The 14,908-nt window shown below is 36.9% G+C and overlaps 6 protein-coding genes across 7 annotated transcripts; 4 read left to right on the top strand and 2 right to left on the bottom strand.

Annotated features, from left to right (window-relative positions):
* Window positions 1-1,632: 1,632 nt before the first annotated feature.
* LOC116173203 (peptidyl-prolyl cis-trans isomerase E-like) lies at window positions 1,633-3,026 on the top strand. Its single transcript, XM_031490537.1, has 4 exons — window positions 1,633-1,872; window positions 1,919-2,083; window positions 2,128-2,340; window positions 2,652-3,026. Exons 1-4 carry the CDS (start codon window positions 1,669-1,671, stop codon window positions 2,967-2,969), a joined length of 900 nt encoding a protein of 299 aa, XP_031346397.1. The 5' UTR covers window positions 1,633-1,668; the 3' UTR covers window positions 2,970-3,026.
* Window positions 3,027-3,181: 155 nt separating this feature from the next.
* On the bottom strand, window positions 3,182-4,080 carry LOC116173204 (ankyrin repeat domain-containing protein 54-like). Of its 2 annotated transcripts, XM_031490539.1 has the most exons (3): window positions 4,062-4,080; window positions 3,427-4,001; window positions 3,182-3,377 (listed from the first exon to the last, which is right to left on the bottom strand). In XM_031490539.1, the coding sequence occupies exons 2-3, from the start codon at window positions 3,973-3,975 to the stop codon at window positions 3,225-3,227; spliced, it is 702 nt and encodes a 233-aa protein (XP_031346399.1). In that variant the 5' UTR covers window positions 3,976-4,001; window positions 4,062-4,080; the 3' UTR covers window positions 3,182-3,224. The 2 variants fall into 2 exon arrangements, with proteins under 2 accessions (XP_031346399.1, XP_031346398.1); XM_031490538.1 differs by lacking the exon at window positions 4,062-4,080 and having other exon boundaries at window positions 3,427-4,054.
* Window positions 4,081-4,146: 66 nt separating this feature from the next.
* Window positions 4,147-5,147, top strand: LOC116173206 (nicotinamide riboside kinase 1-like). Its single transcript, XM_031490540.1, has one exon. The coding sequence runs from the start codon at window positions 4,275-4,277 to the stop codon at window positions 4,914-4,916; it is 642 nt and encodes a 213-aa protein (XP_031346400.1). The 5' UTR covers window positions 4,147-4,274; the 3' UTR covers window positions 4,917-5,147.
* Window positions 5,148-6,324: 1,177 nt separating this feature from the next.
* Window positions 6,325-7,043, top strand: LOC116173464 (mediator of RNA polymerase II transcription subunit 10-like). The gene is made up of 3 exons (XM_031490957.1): window positions 6,325-6,549; window positions 6,598-6,681; window positions 6,731-7,043. Exons 1-3 carry the CDS (start codon window positions 6,431-6,433, stop codon window positions 6,918-6,920), a joined length of 393 nt encoding a protein of 130 aa, XP_031346817.1. The 5' UTR covers window positions 6,325-6,430; the 3' UTR covers window positions 6,921-7,043.
* Window positions 7,044-8,380: 1,337 nt separating this feature from the next.
* On the bottom strand, window positions 8,381-10,646 carry LOC116173462 (eukaryotic translation initiation factor 3 subunit E-like). The gene is made up of 5 exons (XM_031490954.1): window positions 10,105-10,646; window positions 9,944-10,060; window positions 9,735-9,896; window positions 8,504-9,430; window positions 8,381-8,451 (listed from the first exon to the last, which is right to left on the bottom strand). Exons 1-5 carry the CDS (start codon window positions 10,192-10,194, stop codon window positions 8,425-8,427), a joined length of 1,323 nt encoding a protein of 440 aa, XP_031346814.1. The 5' UTR covers window positions 10,195-10,646; the 3' UTR covers window positions 8,381-8,424.
* A 576-nt stretch (window positions 10,647-11,222) lies between these two features.
* On the top strand, window positions 11,223-13,047 carry LOC116173463 (COP9 signalosome complex subunit 3-like). Its single transcript, XM_031490956.1, has 5 exons — window positions 11,223-11,399; window positions 11,450-11,695; window positions 11,740-12,170; window positions 12,306-12,446; window positions 12,496-13,047. The coding sequence occupies exons 1-5, from the start codon at window positions 11,345-11,347 to the stop codon at window positions 12,913-12,915; spliced, it is 1,293 nt and encodes a 430-aa protein (XP_031346816.1). The 5' UTR covers window positions 11,223-11,344; the 3' UTR covers window positions 12,916-13,047.
* Window positions 13,048-14,908: the final 1,861 nt, after the last annotated feature.

Genomic DNA, 14,908 nt, shown 5'->3' with positions numbered 1-14,908 from the left:
AGCTCTCTTTCCTCGGCTCGGGGCCTAAAGGGATATGGAATCACAATATGCTTCGAAAATGGATCATATATTTTATTGTACGAAATATACGATACACTCTATAGCCACCTTTTGCAGAACTAAACAGCTCTAGAAAAGATTTAAGTATGAACTACTAAGCTCTGAAAGGCTTTACAAACCTCCTGAAGTGATAAAAATTTTTAAACAAGTTAAAAAGTAATCGTAAACGATTTACATACATAAAGCGCATTTCCACTTGCATTCATTTCCCATTTGTAAGATGCAACTTCTGTTAAAATCGTAAAAATCCGGCCACAAATATGAAAGATAACGTTGCACATGAGCAATCCATTTTTGACATGCTATTTCAATTTCAGTTTATAAGAAGAATTTCATTTAAATGCTTCCATAAATAAAAAAGTTGACACTGCGCATGCGCAAAACCAAATTTTGAAACTGGCGTTAGATTTTCCTTTATTCCAAGTGCCTATGTATCACAATTCATTTAAATTCTTCCATAAATAAAAAAGTTGGCACTGTGCATGCGCAAAAACAAATTTTGAAACTGGCATTTGATTTTCCTTTATTCCAAGCGCCTATGTATCAAATTTCGTTTAAATTCTTCCATAAATAAAAAAGTTGGCACTGCGCATGCGCAAAACCAAATTTTGAAATTGGCGTTTGATTTTCCTTTATTCCAAGTGTCTATGTATCAAATTTCGTTTAAATTCTTCCATAAATAAAAAAGTTGGCACTGCGCATGCGCAAAACCAAATTTTGAAATTGGCGTTTGATTTTCCTTTATTCCAGGTGCCTATGTATCAAATTTCGTTTAAATTCTTCCATAAATAAAAAAGTTGGCACTGCGCATGCGCAAAACCAAATTTTGAAATTGGCGTTTGATTTTCCTTTATTCAAAGTGCCTATGTATCAAATTTCATTCAAATACTTTTATAAGTAAAAAAGTTTGCAATTCGGTTTATAAATGGTCGAGATGCGAAAAGGGCACTGTGAATTTTGAATCGATTCGACTCAACTTTTGGCATTGCGTATTATATGGCTAAGGCTATGCCCATGCCCCATATTGAATTTAATGCAATTCAGTTCATAACTAACGGAGATGTAAAAGCGATCGGACATTTCTAAACAAAATTATCGTTCACACGGACAGATAGAGGGACAGACAGGCAAAGGAACAGACCGACAGACCAACAGACAGACAACAATACAAAATTATAAATGATCTCTAGGATGGTTAATAAACGGCAAAAGTGTAAAATTATGGAACATGTAAAAAGCGGTTTGTTGGTTTTTTTACAATAACTTTTTTAGCAATAAACGCAGAAAAAATTCCTTCCTTGGTGCAAGCCTCGACACCATAACGAACCAAATAGCGAAAAAAGTAGAACAATATAGCTCTTAAAGAACTAGTAGCGTCGCAAAACGAGCGGACGGACGGACGGACAAAGTGGCCACAGTAGCGCATTTTTTTTTTATTTTTGTGGAAATGCGCTAAAAAGATAGCACAGCTTACTTACTAAGCTGTGAAGATAGTGGGAGCTTTTGGAGTGTATACCAAAAATCTCATAAGGACAGAAATATAATATGCACTCTTCCTGTATATATATCGAAATTTCACTCTAACCTCACATTTTTAAAATTAAAAAAATGGGAACAAACAATAAAAGAACAATATACGTTGGTGGTTTAGCCTTAGAAGTCGATGAAAAAATTTTAAACGCCGCCTTTATACCGTTCGGCGATGTGGTCGACATTCAAATTCCCTTGGACTACGAAACCGAAAAGCATCGTGGCTTCGCGTTCATCGAATTGGAATGCGCAGAGGACGCCGCCGCCGCAATCGACAATATGGTAAGGGCTCCCGTACTCAGTTTCGATTTTAATTAATTGTGTCCAGAACGATTCCGAATTGTTCGGGCGTACCATACGTGTTAACTTGGCGAAACCACAACGCATTAAGGAGGGATCGACTCGACCAGTTTGGGCCGAAGACACTTGGTTACAGCAGCACGCCGGTGAGACTCTGAAGGGTTCGGAGACAGAAGGAGGGACAACCGAAACGGTAGGTCTGTTCTCTGGTCCTTGCCTCTCTTAATGTTCTTGTAGAATTCCATCGAGAAAACCAGGGAGCAGAAGAAGCTTAAAAATCCTCAGGTTTACTTTGATATTAATATTGGCAAAACTGAGGTGGGCCGTATAACGATGATGCTACGGGTGGATGTTGTGCCACGTACTGCAGAAAATTTTCGGTGCCTTTGCACACACGAGAAGGGCTATGGGTTTCAAGGCAGTACATTTCACCGCGTTATTCCAGACTTTGTACGTTTTTCTTTGATTTATAACTAAATTTGCTGTTGTTAAAATTACTTAGTTAGTTCATCCTATATCTACACATGAATGCGTCATATTAATCTCATTGGGTCATCAAGGTATTAATTAGTAATCAGCTATGGGTAATTGCAGTGTGAATAATTAAAAAGATAAATTGTTCTTATGGGAATTGCCCCCAATTATACTTTTAGTACCTAAAATAATTATTTTATTGCATTCCAATTTAAGAATTGTCATTTTGTTGTACGTAAAAATCTCGCCTATTTAGGTATATAAACATTACTATAGTCAATTTTTAGATGTGCCAGGGAGGTGATTTCACACACCACAATGGAACTGGCGGAAAATCGATTTACGGTCGGAAGTTTTCTGATGAAAATTTCATTTTGAAGCACACAAGCGCGGGTACGTTGTCGATGGCCAATTCCGGAGCAAACACTAACGGTTCCCAGTTTTTTATTTGTACAGCGAAGACAGACTGGTTAGATGGAAAGCATGTGGTCTTCGGGCACGTAATTAGCGGAATGGATGTTGTGAGACGGATTGAACGTTGTGGTACAAAATCTGGAACTCCCACTGAGAAGATTACGATAGCAGCGTGTGGGGAGATTCAATAAACTTTAATTGTGTAGAGCAAATTTATTGCGATATGTGGAATATAATCATTTTTTTTATTCTTTTGTTTCAATTACCAATGCAGTTCTACCATTTATGTGGATGTTCAATGTGGATATTATAAACATTATTTTTATTATTAAATAAATACTGGAGGGGGAAGGTGGGCTCAAGTGATACATACAAACACATATTTAGATATAGGTATGTATTGTTTAGTAAGAGTATATAGTAACTACAAATATATAAAAATGAATCTACTTCAAAGAGAAGTCCCGCAATTCGTCCAGCAGTCTAGCCATTTGATCATCCACATTGTCGACAGAATCTATCGATAATTTCATCATTTGTAAATCGTTTACTTTGTCACTTGCATTACGTCTCCACAACGAAATCATCATATTGACAACCTACAAGAAAAACAAGCACCGTTTACAAATTAAATTACCCCCTATATACTTGTTGTAGTTGCTCTCTGAGATTTGTCATCTCGATGGTGCGGGATTTCCAACTGTGTCTCAATATATGCAATTTGCTCTCGGCAAGCTGGCGTGGATTTCGACCATGCATGTCCAACGAGTTTATATCGGCGCCTGCATTTAGTAAATGAGTAATAATTTGTAAATTACTCGTGCAGGCCGCTAAGTGTAAAGGTGTGTTTCCCAGAATATCCTGACTATTTACATCGGCCCCATTTTGTAAAAGTAAACAAACGCACTCCGTATAACCACGACTGACTGCTATGTGTAAGGCACTTCGGTTATGATTGTCTTTGCTATTCGGATTGTGATTTCCTGACAGCATTTCCTGCAATCTTTCAGTATTATTTGTACTAACAGCAGTGATCAATTTCCGTTCGTTTATATCGGGCATATGCAGGTGTAATTTTTGCGCAACTCTTTTTTCCTGGCGTTCTTTCGCTTTCAGTGTAACATGCAGAGATACAGCCTTTTTTATTTTATTTTTTAATTCCATTTTCTTCAGCTCGCTGTCACTATAAGAAGACATTTTTTTCCAAAACAAAACAGGTGTTTCTGTAAAAATAAACAAATAATTGACACCTAACTTCATAAACCGGTTTATTTATGCCTAACTTCATGTCAGTATACCACTCCCCTCCACGTAGAACAAAGTCCATTTTGTAATCATCGAAGGTGTCTTTTTTTTTGCAGAGGGAGTTACGTAACGACCGAACTTCCAAGCACCTTGTATGAACCTGTCAACTTTGAACACGTGGGTTTGACGTTAAACATAACCTCACTTGTTTGCTTTTTGATTACGAAATTCTTGCTTTAACTTTCTTTAAAATGTCTAAAAATATGTTAATTATTGGCATTAGCGGCGTAACTTGCGGTGGCAAGACAACTCTGGCCACTAAGCTTAAAAAATCCATTCCTTCCACTTTGCTAATATCGCAAGACACCTACTTTCTTGCAGAGGATGATCCAAAGCACACATGGATTCCGGAGTTAAATCACATTAATTATGACATACTTTCGAGTTTAGATATGGAGCAAATGTATCGAGACACAATTAAAGTTACGGATCACTACAACACCAATTTACGTAACACGCAAATGACGAAATCGAGTTCGCTGGGCGATTCCGAATTATTACAATACATCAACACAAAACTGAAAGATACTCAGACGAAAGTACTCATCTTAGAAGGATTTTGTATATTTAATTATAAACCTGTTTCCAATTTATGTTTGTTGAAGTATTATCTGACGTTGGACAGGGAGGAGTGCTTTGAGCGACGAAAACTTAGAATTTATGATCCACCCGATTGTCCAGGATACTTTGAGAAATGCGCCTGGCCGGAATATTTAAATCTGAGAAGCTATGTAGAAGAAAATGTTGCGGATGTAAATTACTTTACCGCAGATCAAAACCCATTTCGGAAAATTTTGGCAGACATACATAATGTTTTATGTAATGTTAATTAGTACAATGTAACTGGAATTTTTAAAACAAGCTTCAGCTTTAATTTATTGTTAGATTTTTGTGGATTTTGCTGTTGTGTTTGGTGTATCAAATAGGGGATAGACAATCAGTATTTTACCAACTATGTATGCACTTTAGTTCCTTTTATTATAGTACTTAAGAACTTACATCTAGAGCTTATAAAAATTGAAATTGTTCACATCAATTTTGTCTTAATAAAGTTGTTAATTGTTGCTTATTATGTACACTCTACTTGAGATATTGGTAATACTGGGTGAGTTGATACACTCGTTATATAAATTTAAAATACTATTGTACTTATTTGTGTGTGCAAAGTTGAACTGAAAACAGGAGACACTTGTATTTCTTCATAATAAACAAGAAATTCAGATCTAATACCTTATGGTTGATACGATGCTGAAGTGCTTTGAAGATAGGTGTAGGTAAGTTTTAGTAGCCTTTCAGAAAAAAAATTTAGAGACCTTCAAAATAGATTGTACTTCAGCCACTTCAGGAGGTATGTTAATATCACCAAACTTTGCAACAATGTAAGAATGACGCAAGATTTTTATAATTGTTTAATACCTTTCCTAAACGTTAGGTTAGTTGCATTTAGCGTTGAGCTTCATAGATGCAACTTCTTGATCCTGTGTAATAAGGACTACACCAACCAATACCGAACTTAATCCAGTCCACCAAAGTAAAGATGTTATCTCCCCAAATACAATATAGCCCAAAATAGCCTGAAAGTGATTTATAATAACAAATACACAAAATAATAAGTCTACCGATAAAAGATAGTTTACTGCTGAACTTAAAACGGTCGCAGTTAGTGTGGAATTTGTCGACTGTAATGCTTTTACGTATAGTGTCCAGACAGATCCGTTGCACAACAACATTAAACCAAAAAACACGACCCTTACAATAAAGAAACCCTAAAAAAATTTTTTAATGCTCAAATTGAAAATACTCCGAGCTAACCTGAAAGATAGGCAACCCACACAACTTGCCAAAGAAACTGGCACCAGCAGCCGACGTCCCAGACAAAATTGAGTAATAATTCACTTTACTCATTGCAGGCCTTTACATTTTATTGTTGATAAAATAGAAAAATATACTATGCAATTTTTGGTTAGAATGTATGAACACTGCTTTCAAGTTCGGATCACCCATGCTATACAGGGCGTTTATTTCAGGTTACCATCCACATCTCTGCTCTGTCACTTTGTCCCTACAACTGATTCAATATTCAATTTGTTTATTTTCTACCTCAGAGTAAGAAATATACTCTTAAGTTTTACGTACGCCAAAGGGGTTAATCATTTTTTGTCCCTATAGGAAATGTATCTCAATTCTAAAGTTAAGGAACACAAATCAATATTGGCAACGTCGCACGTGTATCTGCTTTGTTTATCTGATGTACAGCAGTACCTATTCGATGGTTTACATGGCGAAAAATTGAGTATTTTCCATATATATGGTATTTTCTAGGGAAGACATTTATAAATAATTAATAATGACGTCTTTAGAAAATTTGGAAACTCAATTAGAATTGTTTATAGAAAACGTTCGCCAAATACACATTATTGTTAGCGACTTTCAACCACAAAGTCAAACTGTACTAAATCAAAAACTGTAAGTAAAAGAAATCAATTTTCTTTTATAATTTGTAATTGTCCTCAGGCAATCGCTCGTGCACGGTCTACAGGAGGTAGATAAACTGAAATCGCAAGTGCAAGATGTTCACGTTCCCCTAGAAGTATTTGAGTAAGTCACTGTTAGGGAGAGGGTCAACATTAATAGATTATTTTTCCAGTTACATCGACCAAGGCCGTAATCCACAACTGTACACTAAAGACTGCATCGAAAAGGCACTGGCCAAGAATGAACAGGTGAAAGGAAAAATTGATGCGTATCGTAAATTCAAAACAAACATCTTAGTTGAGCTTAGCCGTATATTTCCGACTGAACTTAGTAAATATCGTGCGTTACGGGGTGAGGAATGACAATTGTATAAATAAATCAATTGTATTTTCAATACAGTAAAAATAATTGTTATTTTAAACGGCTTAAGTTGCCAACGAATCTGTAAAAGTATTAATAAAGTCGATGTGTCCTCTGTTGTTCAATCATCCCTTTGTCCGCAGCCTTAAGACATCCCCAGGGTTTGATCCTGCACCTGGAGATTATAGTGGAAGCAGACCCAGGTCCCAGGAGAATTTCTATGGCCGTGATGGGTTAGGTACGCTTCTCATTTAAATAACTGTAACCTTTGTTTATTCATTTATAAACAATGTATAACGTATAAGAACGAACACTACACTCTATTAGTGTAGACACAGATATACGTATCTGTGGTGTATCATCGTAGATTACAGTGACTCAATTTAGTGTAGTGGAGATAACAGGGTATCTCGTTTTTGATTGGTCGTTGGTTCCGGTCGCCATATTGGGGCTAAATTTCAAACTGGCCAATAGAAAGCACCCAAAACGACGCGATACACACCGTACTATAATTTATACTGTTTGGACATTTCACGCAATTTGCTTTGTTTTAAATTTTCCGTCTCCAGTTTTTATATACATACTCGTATTTTTCAAGACGCATATAGCATGGATTTCTATGAAAATTATCAATAGCCACCGCTGGGCTACTCCACCGCCGCCACCTACTCGTTCAAAAGCAATAATTTTCGCTCGCGCGCGACCTACACTTTTGAAATAATTATTTTCGTATTCCTCCCTCCTTCATTCGTTGCCTCACCTTCATCCTTTAACTACATTTTGATCGTGGACTGAATCGCCCCAAAATTTACGAAATATTGATCAACTTCTGTTATACGAATTTTTAGTTTATATTTTTTCTATAAGAGATCGCGGCGGTGATTATCAAAATCATTAAGGTATGCAAGGAATCTGATTAAAATTTAAAAAAATGCAAACCAATGCACACAATGGTGAATGCAAACAGAAAAGAAAAACGATACCAGGCGCACTTACCCCTCTTCAGTTATCTGAATGTAGCAAACGCCATCGCCATGAAGAAAAACGCCAATTATCAAAAATATGTTATATCCACCATCCACGTCTTGGGTAAGCAACCATATAGTCTTCTGTAAATTACCCCGGCTCGAAGGACCAGTTGTTTAATCAGATTACTGGGTTTATTAACAAATAGTATGCTGTGGTGCTCCTCAAACAATTAACAATGTAAGCACTATAGCCAAACTGGCCAATAGGCAACACAATACAATTCGATAAACAATACAAAACGGAGAAATCAGCGCACACAGAAGGTAACCAAACCAAAATGAGCATACATAGTCCATTTGTTAATCAATACTAACATATGGAACCCTAAACTAAATACCATTAAATTCTACATTTTACGAAACTGGTAATGGAAGAATTAGTAGTAGAAGACAGAAGGTTATTCACTATTAACATATAAATAAAATAAATCAAATTGTTTTACAAATTATATTTTTAATACAATTAAAGATTGTTATACTAAAACTCTTGAGTTCCCCAACGAATCTGTAAAGTATGATCACAATAAAAAGGTGCAGCAACACTAAATTACACTTACATCATTACGAGCCTTAAGTTTCCTGTCTATTAATCCCACAAGCGTCTCCGACCTTACGGCTAACGAATCGATTTTCTCGATTAGTTGTTGATAGGGTGAAAGAGGTTGCGCCCCCATCACCACGTGACCAAGTTTGGAATCGATTTTGGCATCCAAACGCGCATTTCTGATCAAATTGACAATCCAGCACTCGGCCTCGTCGGGATTCATATTTAACTTCTCCGCCAGCATTCCGATACTAATGCATTGGTGAATGCGACAGAAAGTTTCGAAAATCATAAGACGGGCGTTCTCCACAAACTCCTCCAGGCAGGATATTAAAAAGAAATCGTTAAATAGAACTGTGTGGCACTCGTGCAGCTTTTGTCGAGCGCCGTCAAAATCGAAGTTGACGTACAAGTGCTCTAAGAACTCAGTGATCGGATCACGATACGTATAACTTTCCTGCTGTATAACCTTCACCAAGTCTTTCAGTGCAGATCTGCGTCCGCGATTTATGATAACAGCTGTCGCGAGATACCTTAAAATATGTGGGCACATCGTTTGTATCGCGTTCAAATAGTGAGGACGATACAAGAACATCTCGATGATTAACTCGCGTCCCATTGCGTGATTAAAGAAGACGAACAGTGACCAATGTATCAGCCATGTTCTCTGCTGCAGCAATTGCAAGCTATTCCCGCCGAAATGATTCGGACTCGAATCAATGTACTCGCGTAACTTATTTAGATCCTCCAGGGCTGACTCCCAATTTTGTACTAAAATTTCAGAAGCCAACTTGCCCCAGAGAACACTGAGGTAGCTTTTGTCGCTCGGTGGAAGTACCAGCATGCAGAAGTACAAGTAGGAGGTGGACACTGAATAATTTCCACACTCATAACGATACTTGGCTAGTTTGTGTAGACTTTCGATCATATCAATTTCGAACTGTAACAGAAATTGCAACGTTTTATTTTTTGCCGAAGAGATTTAAGTCTCTCATTAACTACAATATTAAAAGGTTTGACAATTAGGAAAGGAATCCGTAATGTACCTACCTATCGGTTCTACACTTATGGCTTGTATGATTTTTCAAAAAATTAATTGGGGTACTAATTTGAAGGGTCAACCTGGACAAGAGAATTAAGACAGCAGAGAATGAAAAAATTTAACCCCCCACCAAACTCTGCAATAATTGTATAAACCCAAAATGCCAAACTTAAGTATCTTAGGAGTCAGATTGGTTTCTTACGTTATAATCTTTCGACAGGAAGTTTATGAGCGTTTTTGAATCCCTCATATTCTCCATCGTTTTCATAACTTCATCGTTGCCCATCACTTTTGTAATCGGTTCAACTTCCTGCTGCAGTTCTTGTAGTTGGGCCACGACATGCACACGCCTTTGCTTTAATTCCTGCAAAAATTGTTACAGATTTGTAAAAAAAACCACCCAGCACATACCTCTGGTACTTCCTCATTGGGATACAACTGCCGCCTGATGTCTATAGCGTAGTCTACCATGTTAGTTTTGCTGAGAATGTCGAGCTTGGCTTTCAGTAGTTCGGTTTCATCATAAATCTGGTACAAACATTATGAAAGCTGTTAACATAACCTATACGTACTTCTTTCGCCGATAGAAACTCCAACAGCGGGAATACTAAATGCCTATCCAAATACTGTCCCATACGTGATGTTAAATCAAATTTCGCCATTTTTGTTATACGTTTAAAATTGTTTAAATAAAAATTCGTAACTTTAACGTGTTAATCACTGAATGATATGAAGTTGGCCGCACACCCACTCAGAGAACAAGGGTGGCAACATTAATTATTTACTTGGCCGATGTATTTATCAATATTTTCATATTTCCAATCGCTCTCTTTAACAAATTCAAGTTCTTTGCGTAGTGATTTTAATCTATTTTGATGTAACTCTTGTAAACTTTGAGAGGAATGCACTTGAACCGTTTCACCAAATTTAGCGCACGATTTCACCGATGACAAGGTATTATCTTCGTTATTTTTATTTTGACCTGGCGAATTTAACACAGATTTTGATAAATTTGTTGTTGCCATTGAGGAATATTCAAAAATTAGATGGAAAAAGTTTTCGGGGAAAAAGTGTGAAATGAACGTCTGTTTTCCGGCAAACTTCGCACAATACAAACCACGTTGCCACACTGTCAAACATACCGGAGATCCCGCAAAATGACTTAATTTGTCTCTTTCGTTCCACGCAAAACATTTGACCTGCTTTTATCCTTTTAAAAGATATTCGAAAGATTCTGACATGGCGTTGAGAAAAGCCTACATATCGCTAGTAAACACGCAAAAATAGCTGGAGCGAGGTTCTGAAGAACACCTGTCACCTACCTATGCATATTATACCAGTAGTGGAGCTTTCGGAACAGAATCTGTTTTTCCGTGGAAAACTATTGTAGGAACTCGAATGACAGGATCTGTTGTGGTCCAAACAGGAAACGTGGTATATGTGTTAGGAACTTTGTCTCCCGGAAGAAGTTTTCAATCTAGTTTCTGGATAAAAACTGCCAATCATTGTAATGTCTGCTTTGTCAGTCATTCAAATTTTCCCGAGCATATTTAACTCGGTAGTGCTATTTGCTGGAAAAGCCAAAGCTGTAATTTCGCTTAGCTGTTTCTACCTTTATTGGAGGCGTACGCTGTTGCCACATCCTGGGACCATATCTCTATAGATTGACAACCATTGGCAGTACTGCAGATATTTTACGAAGAAGTTGACAGCAAATAGCAAATGCACTTGTCAAAAAATCAACAAAGAACCAAATGCCGGTTTCCTTATTATTTTTATTTGTAGTTTACTAATTTTGTGGTCAAAGTACAAATGGCTTCCGCTTTGGAGCAGTTTGTAAATACTGTCAGGACCCTATCGTCTCAAGGTGATATTCTGACTTGTTTAGACATTGTAACCTACAGTTCACATTTTCAGGCAACTACAGAGACTTATGTGACTATCTAAGTAAAAGCAATGAAATTTTAATAAAAAATGGCCAACACTTGGACAATGTGCTCGAAACGTTAGATATTCAGCAACACTCTTTGGGGGTGCTTGCTGTTCTAAATGCGAAATACAATACACCTCTAGTGAATGCGACGAACGAAAATAGATTTAAACAAGTGAAGGATTTCATTTTTAATTGTAACGGCGAACAAATTAGATTAGCACCAGACCTGTGTATGTAAATTACCATGATCTTGCATAATTTAAATCGAATTTAGTTGCAGAACTCTGTCATTTAGTTACGGCAAATTTAACTGAACAAAAGCAACCGATTAAAGGCATTTCTCTGCTACAGAAAGCGATTTCGAAACTTCAACTGTACGACTCCCAGCTAACATCCATACATGCCGATTTATGTCAATTATGCTTACTCTCGAAATGCTTCAAGCCCGCTTTAGAAATATTAGATATCGATATTACGGGAATATGTCAAGAGAATGTGCAAGGTCAAAGTGGGTCGCATTTCGATGCCAAGTACTTTCTTTTGTATTATTATTATGGGGGTATGATTTACTTAGCTCTGCGTAATTTGGACCGTGCACTTTATTTTTTGGAAGTTGCCATTACGACTCCTGCACAGGAAGTTTCTCATATTATGTTAGAATCGTATAAGAAATACATCCTTGTCTCGCTGCTATTGCATGGAAAGGTATGGCACTTGTCGCACCTGCACGAAAAAAATCCTACCTATTAAAAAAAATACTGATTTGTTCTTGCTGATATGTAGGATTTTTGTTGCTTGTATGGCCGACTTAAGGAACATTTATTTTAATGAAGCGTTTAGATTTTAGTTATACCTAAGTACACATCAAGGGTAGTTAATCGTTTCATAAAACCGCTCTCTCAGCCCTACCACGAACTAACAAACGGATTTGCGTCAAATAATTCGGCCGAATTAAATATGATTGTTAATAAACACAATGAGGTTCGTTATATATTTGTTTTGGAGCAGTAATTAAACGTAAACATTGTAGGTATTTGCTCGAGATCACAATTTAGGACTAGTTAAGCAGGTGGTGTCTGTGTTGTATAAGAAAAATATTCAGCGCCTTACGAAAACTTTTTTAACACTCAGCTTGTCGGACGTCGCCAGTCGAGTGGGGCTTGCCAGTCCAAACGACGCTGAAAACTACATATTGCACATGATCGAGGATAAGCAGATTTACGCGACGATCAACCAAAAGGACGGTATGGTTATATTTCGCGATGAGCCTGATAAATACGGCGGGCCGGAGGTGCTGAAGGGTTTAGAAACGCAATTGCAACAGTGCATGGAGTTGGACAAGCAAATTTTGGCGATGGATGAGGAGATTCAGGTTAACCCTCAGTATGTGAAAAAGGCGACCGGTTTACAGGAGGACGAGCAGCCTAGCAAAAGCGCTTACGCCATATGAAAATGTACCGTTGTTTATTTGCTTTATTTCTTCATCTTTGTACCTGTTTAAGTTTGAAACCATTACAGCTGCATTGCCCAATTTGAGTGAAAGAGTTTAACTTTGTACTAATAAAATCACACAGAAATTACACTTTCAGTGTTTTTTGTAGTTCTCTCGGTCACATAAACACCCACAAAATAGTTTCTAAACCTACGATTTTCTTTAACATGGCGAGTGGACCACCTTAACACTGTCCATTTGGCTCTCAGACTAAATGACTAATGCACATCCATTTGTATTTGGCCATGTCTTCTATTTGCACATTTCTGTCTGAGCATCCAGTATCTATTTTACAACTTGACCAAAAAGCCCTCTTCCTATAGGACCCAAAATACGTTACTAATAATATATTATTTATTTATTGATGTGAGGACTGTGGTCTGATGCAACCCATGGACTTCCCTGACTGATGATGAAAGATTACCTGTGAATTTTTTGCAGTAGGTAGCCTATACCTTGATGGTGTGCCAGATGGCCATCAAAGTTCGCTGTCTAAAAGGGGGGCCCCCCCTCCACGAATTATTTTCTGGGATGCTGTTTTTCAAAGTAAAACGTGCATAACTTTTACATACGACAACCAATTGGTCTCAGATTTTGCATACGAATGCCTTTAGTCTAAGCCTTTAGTGGTGCCAAGTTAAACTTTAGAGGGGGGGGGGGTGAACACATGTTCTACCCTTCATGGTATTCTAATGAAAGGTCTCATCGAAATAAAATATTTGTACAAACTATAACTTTCCCGTGCAACTTTTTTTCGAGATAAGTTCTAGAGTGAAGGAGAGTGTTACGTATACCAATAAAAAAATATGCCGCCACCAATGAAATGAACACACGGTATCGTAATTTGAGCGCTGTCTTTTTGTATGGCTAACTTCACTCGTAATGCAAGTACAGCTGTCAACTTTAAACATGTCGCTTCCGTATAATAGAAAGTTTAATTCACCGGTAGTTTTTTAATAAATAAACCCTAATTTAATACAATTCATTATCGAAATGTGACCTGGATATATAGTAAATATTTTGTACAAATTTACAAACGCATTCCTAACCTATAATCACGTAAATTTAACTCGTAAAATGATGTGAAATCAAATGCAAAAATTAGTTAATTACAAATCCAAGTTGAAATAAAGGTAAGATGAATTAATTGTTACTCTTGGTTAATTAGAATAATCGTGTTGAGAAGGTGCAGGGTGGTTGTTATGGTGTATGTTGCCTGGTTACGCTTGAATTATTACCATTTCCTCCCAAATGTTGAGAATGGAATCGAATTTAATCTGCAATTCTTTGTGGGTCACTTGTGGAAACTGGGTCATAAAGATGAAGATCATTTGTGGTTCATAAGATCTCTCTTTTGTTTTGTTTGTACCTAAATTAACCCCTGACGGTTTTGAAAGATATGCTTGTAATTTGCAGGTAGTTAATTAACACTTATAGTTTTTCAATTTCTAAAAATAAATATTACACATGCTCAAGGAAAACTTTGTGTCAAGAGAGGTGGTTTGTTGGTAGATCTAGATTTAATGTAAATAATTTGAATACTTTCGCCACCCTAATTTGGCGCACTTGAATTTTTTCCTATCCAGTAGTGGGTACAAATGTCAATGGTAACTTATCAAACAGGAAGAGGCTTTTTACTCAAGGCCAGCTTTGAGGAAATTGTGAAGGTCAGCTTCTTTTACTTATACCAAGAAGAACCACTTGTATCACTTTCTTCATAAATGAACCACTTTCTAGACCGACCACATACTAATTCCCTTAAGATTATAAGCAAATACAGTCCTCAGGTGTTAATGAATGTATAAATATTAGATAACACAATTCCTTGTAGATACATCTCATTTAATCACAGAGTTATTTTGAAATAGATAAGATAATGTCACCTACTTAAAAAAATTACATTGTATGTTGTGCACAATACTCCTATAACTGAATAATTCGCAGATTCAAA

This window comes from Photinus pyralis, unplaced genomic scaffold (genome assembly GCF_008802855.1).
Source record: "Photinus pyralis isolate 1611_PpyrPB1 unplaced genomic scaffold, Ppyr1.3 Ppyr1.4_LG6, whole genome shotgun sequence".
In the NCBI taxonomy this organism is placed as follows: domain Eukaryota; kingdom Metazoa; phylum Arthropoda; class Insecta; order Coleoptera; family Lampyridae; genus Photinus; species Photinus pyralis.
This window is presented reverse-complemented; position numbering and strand designations above follow the sequence as displayed.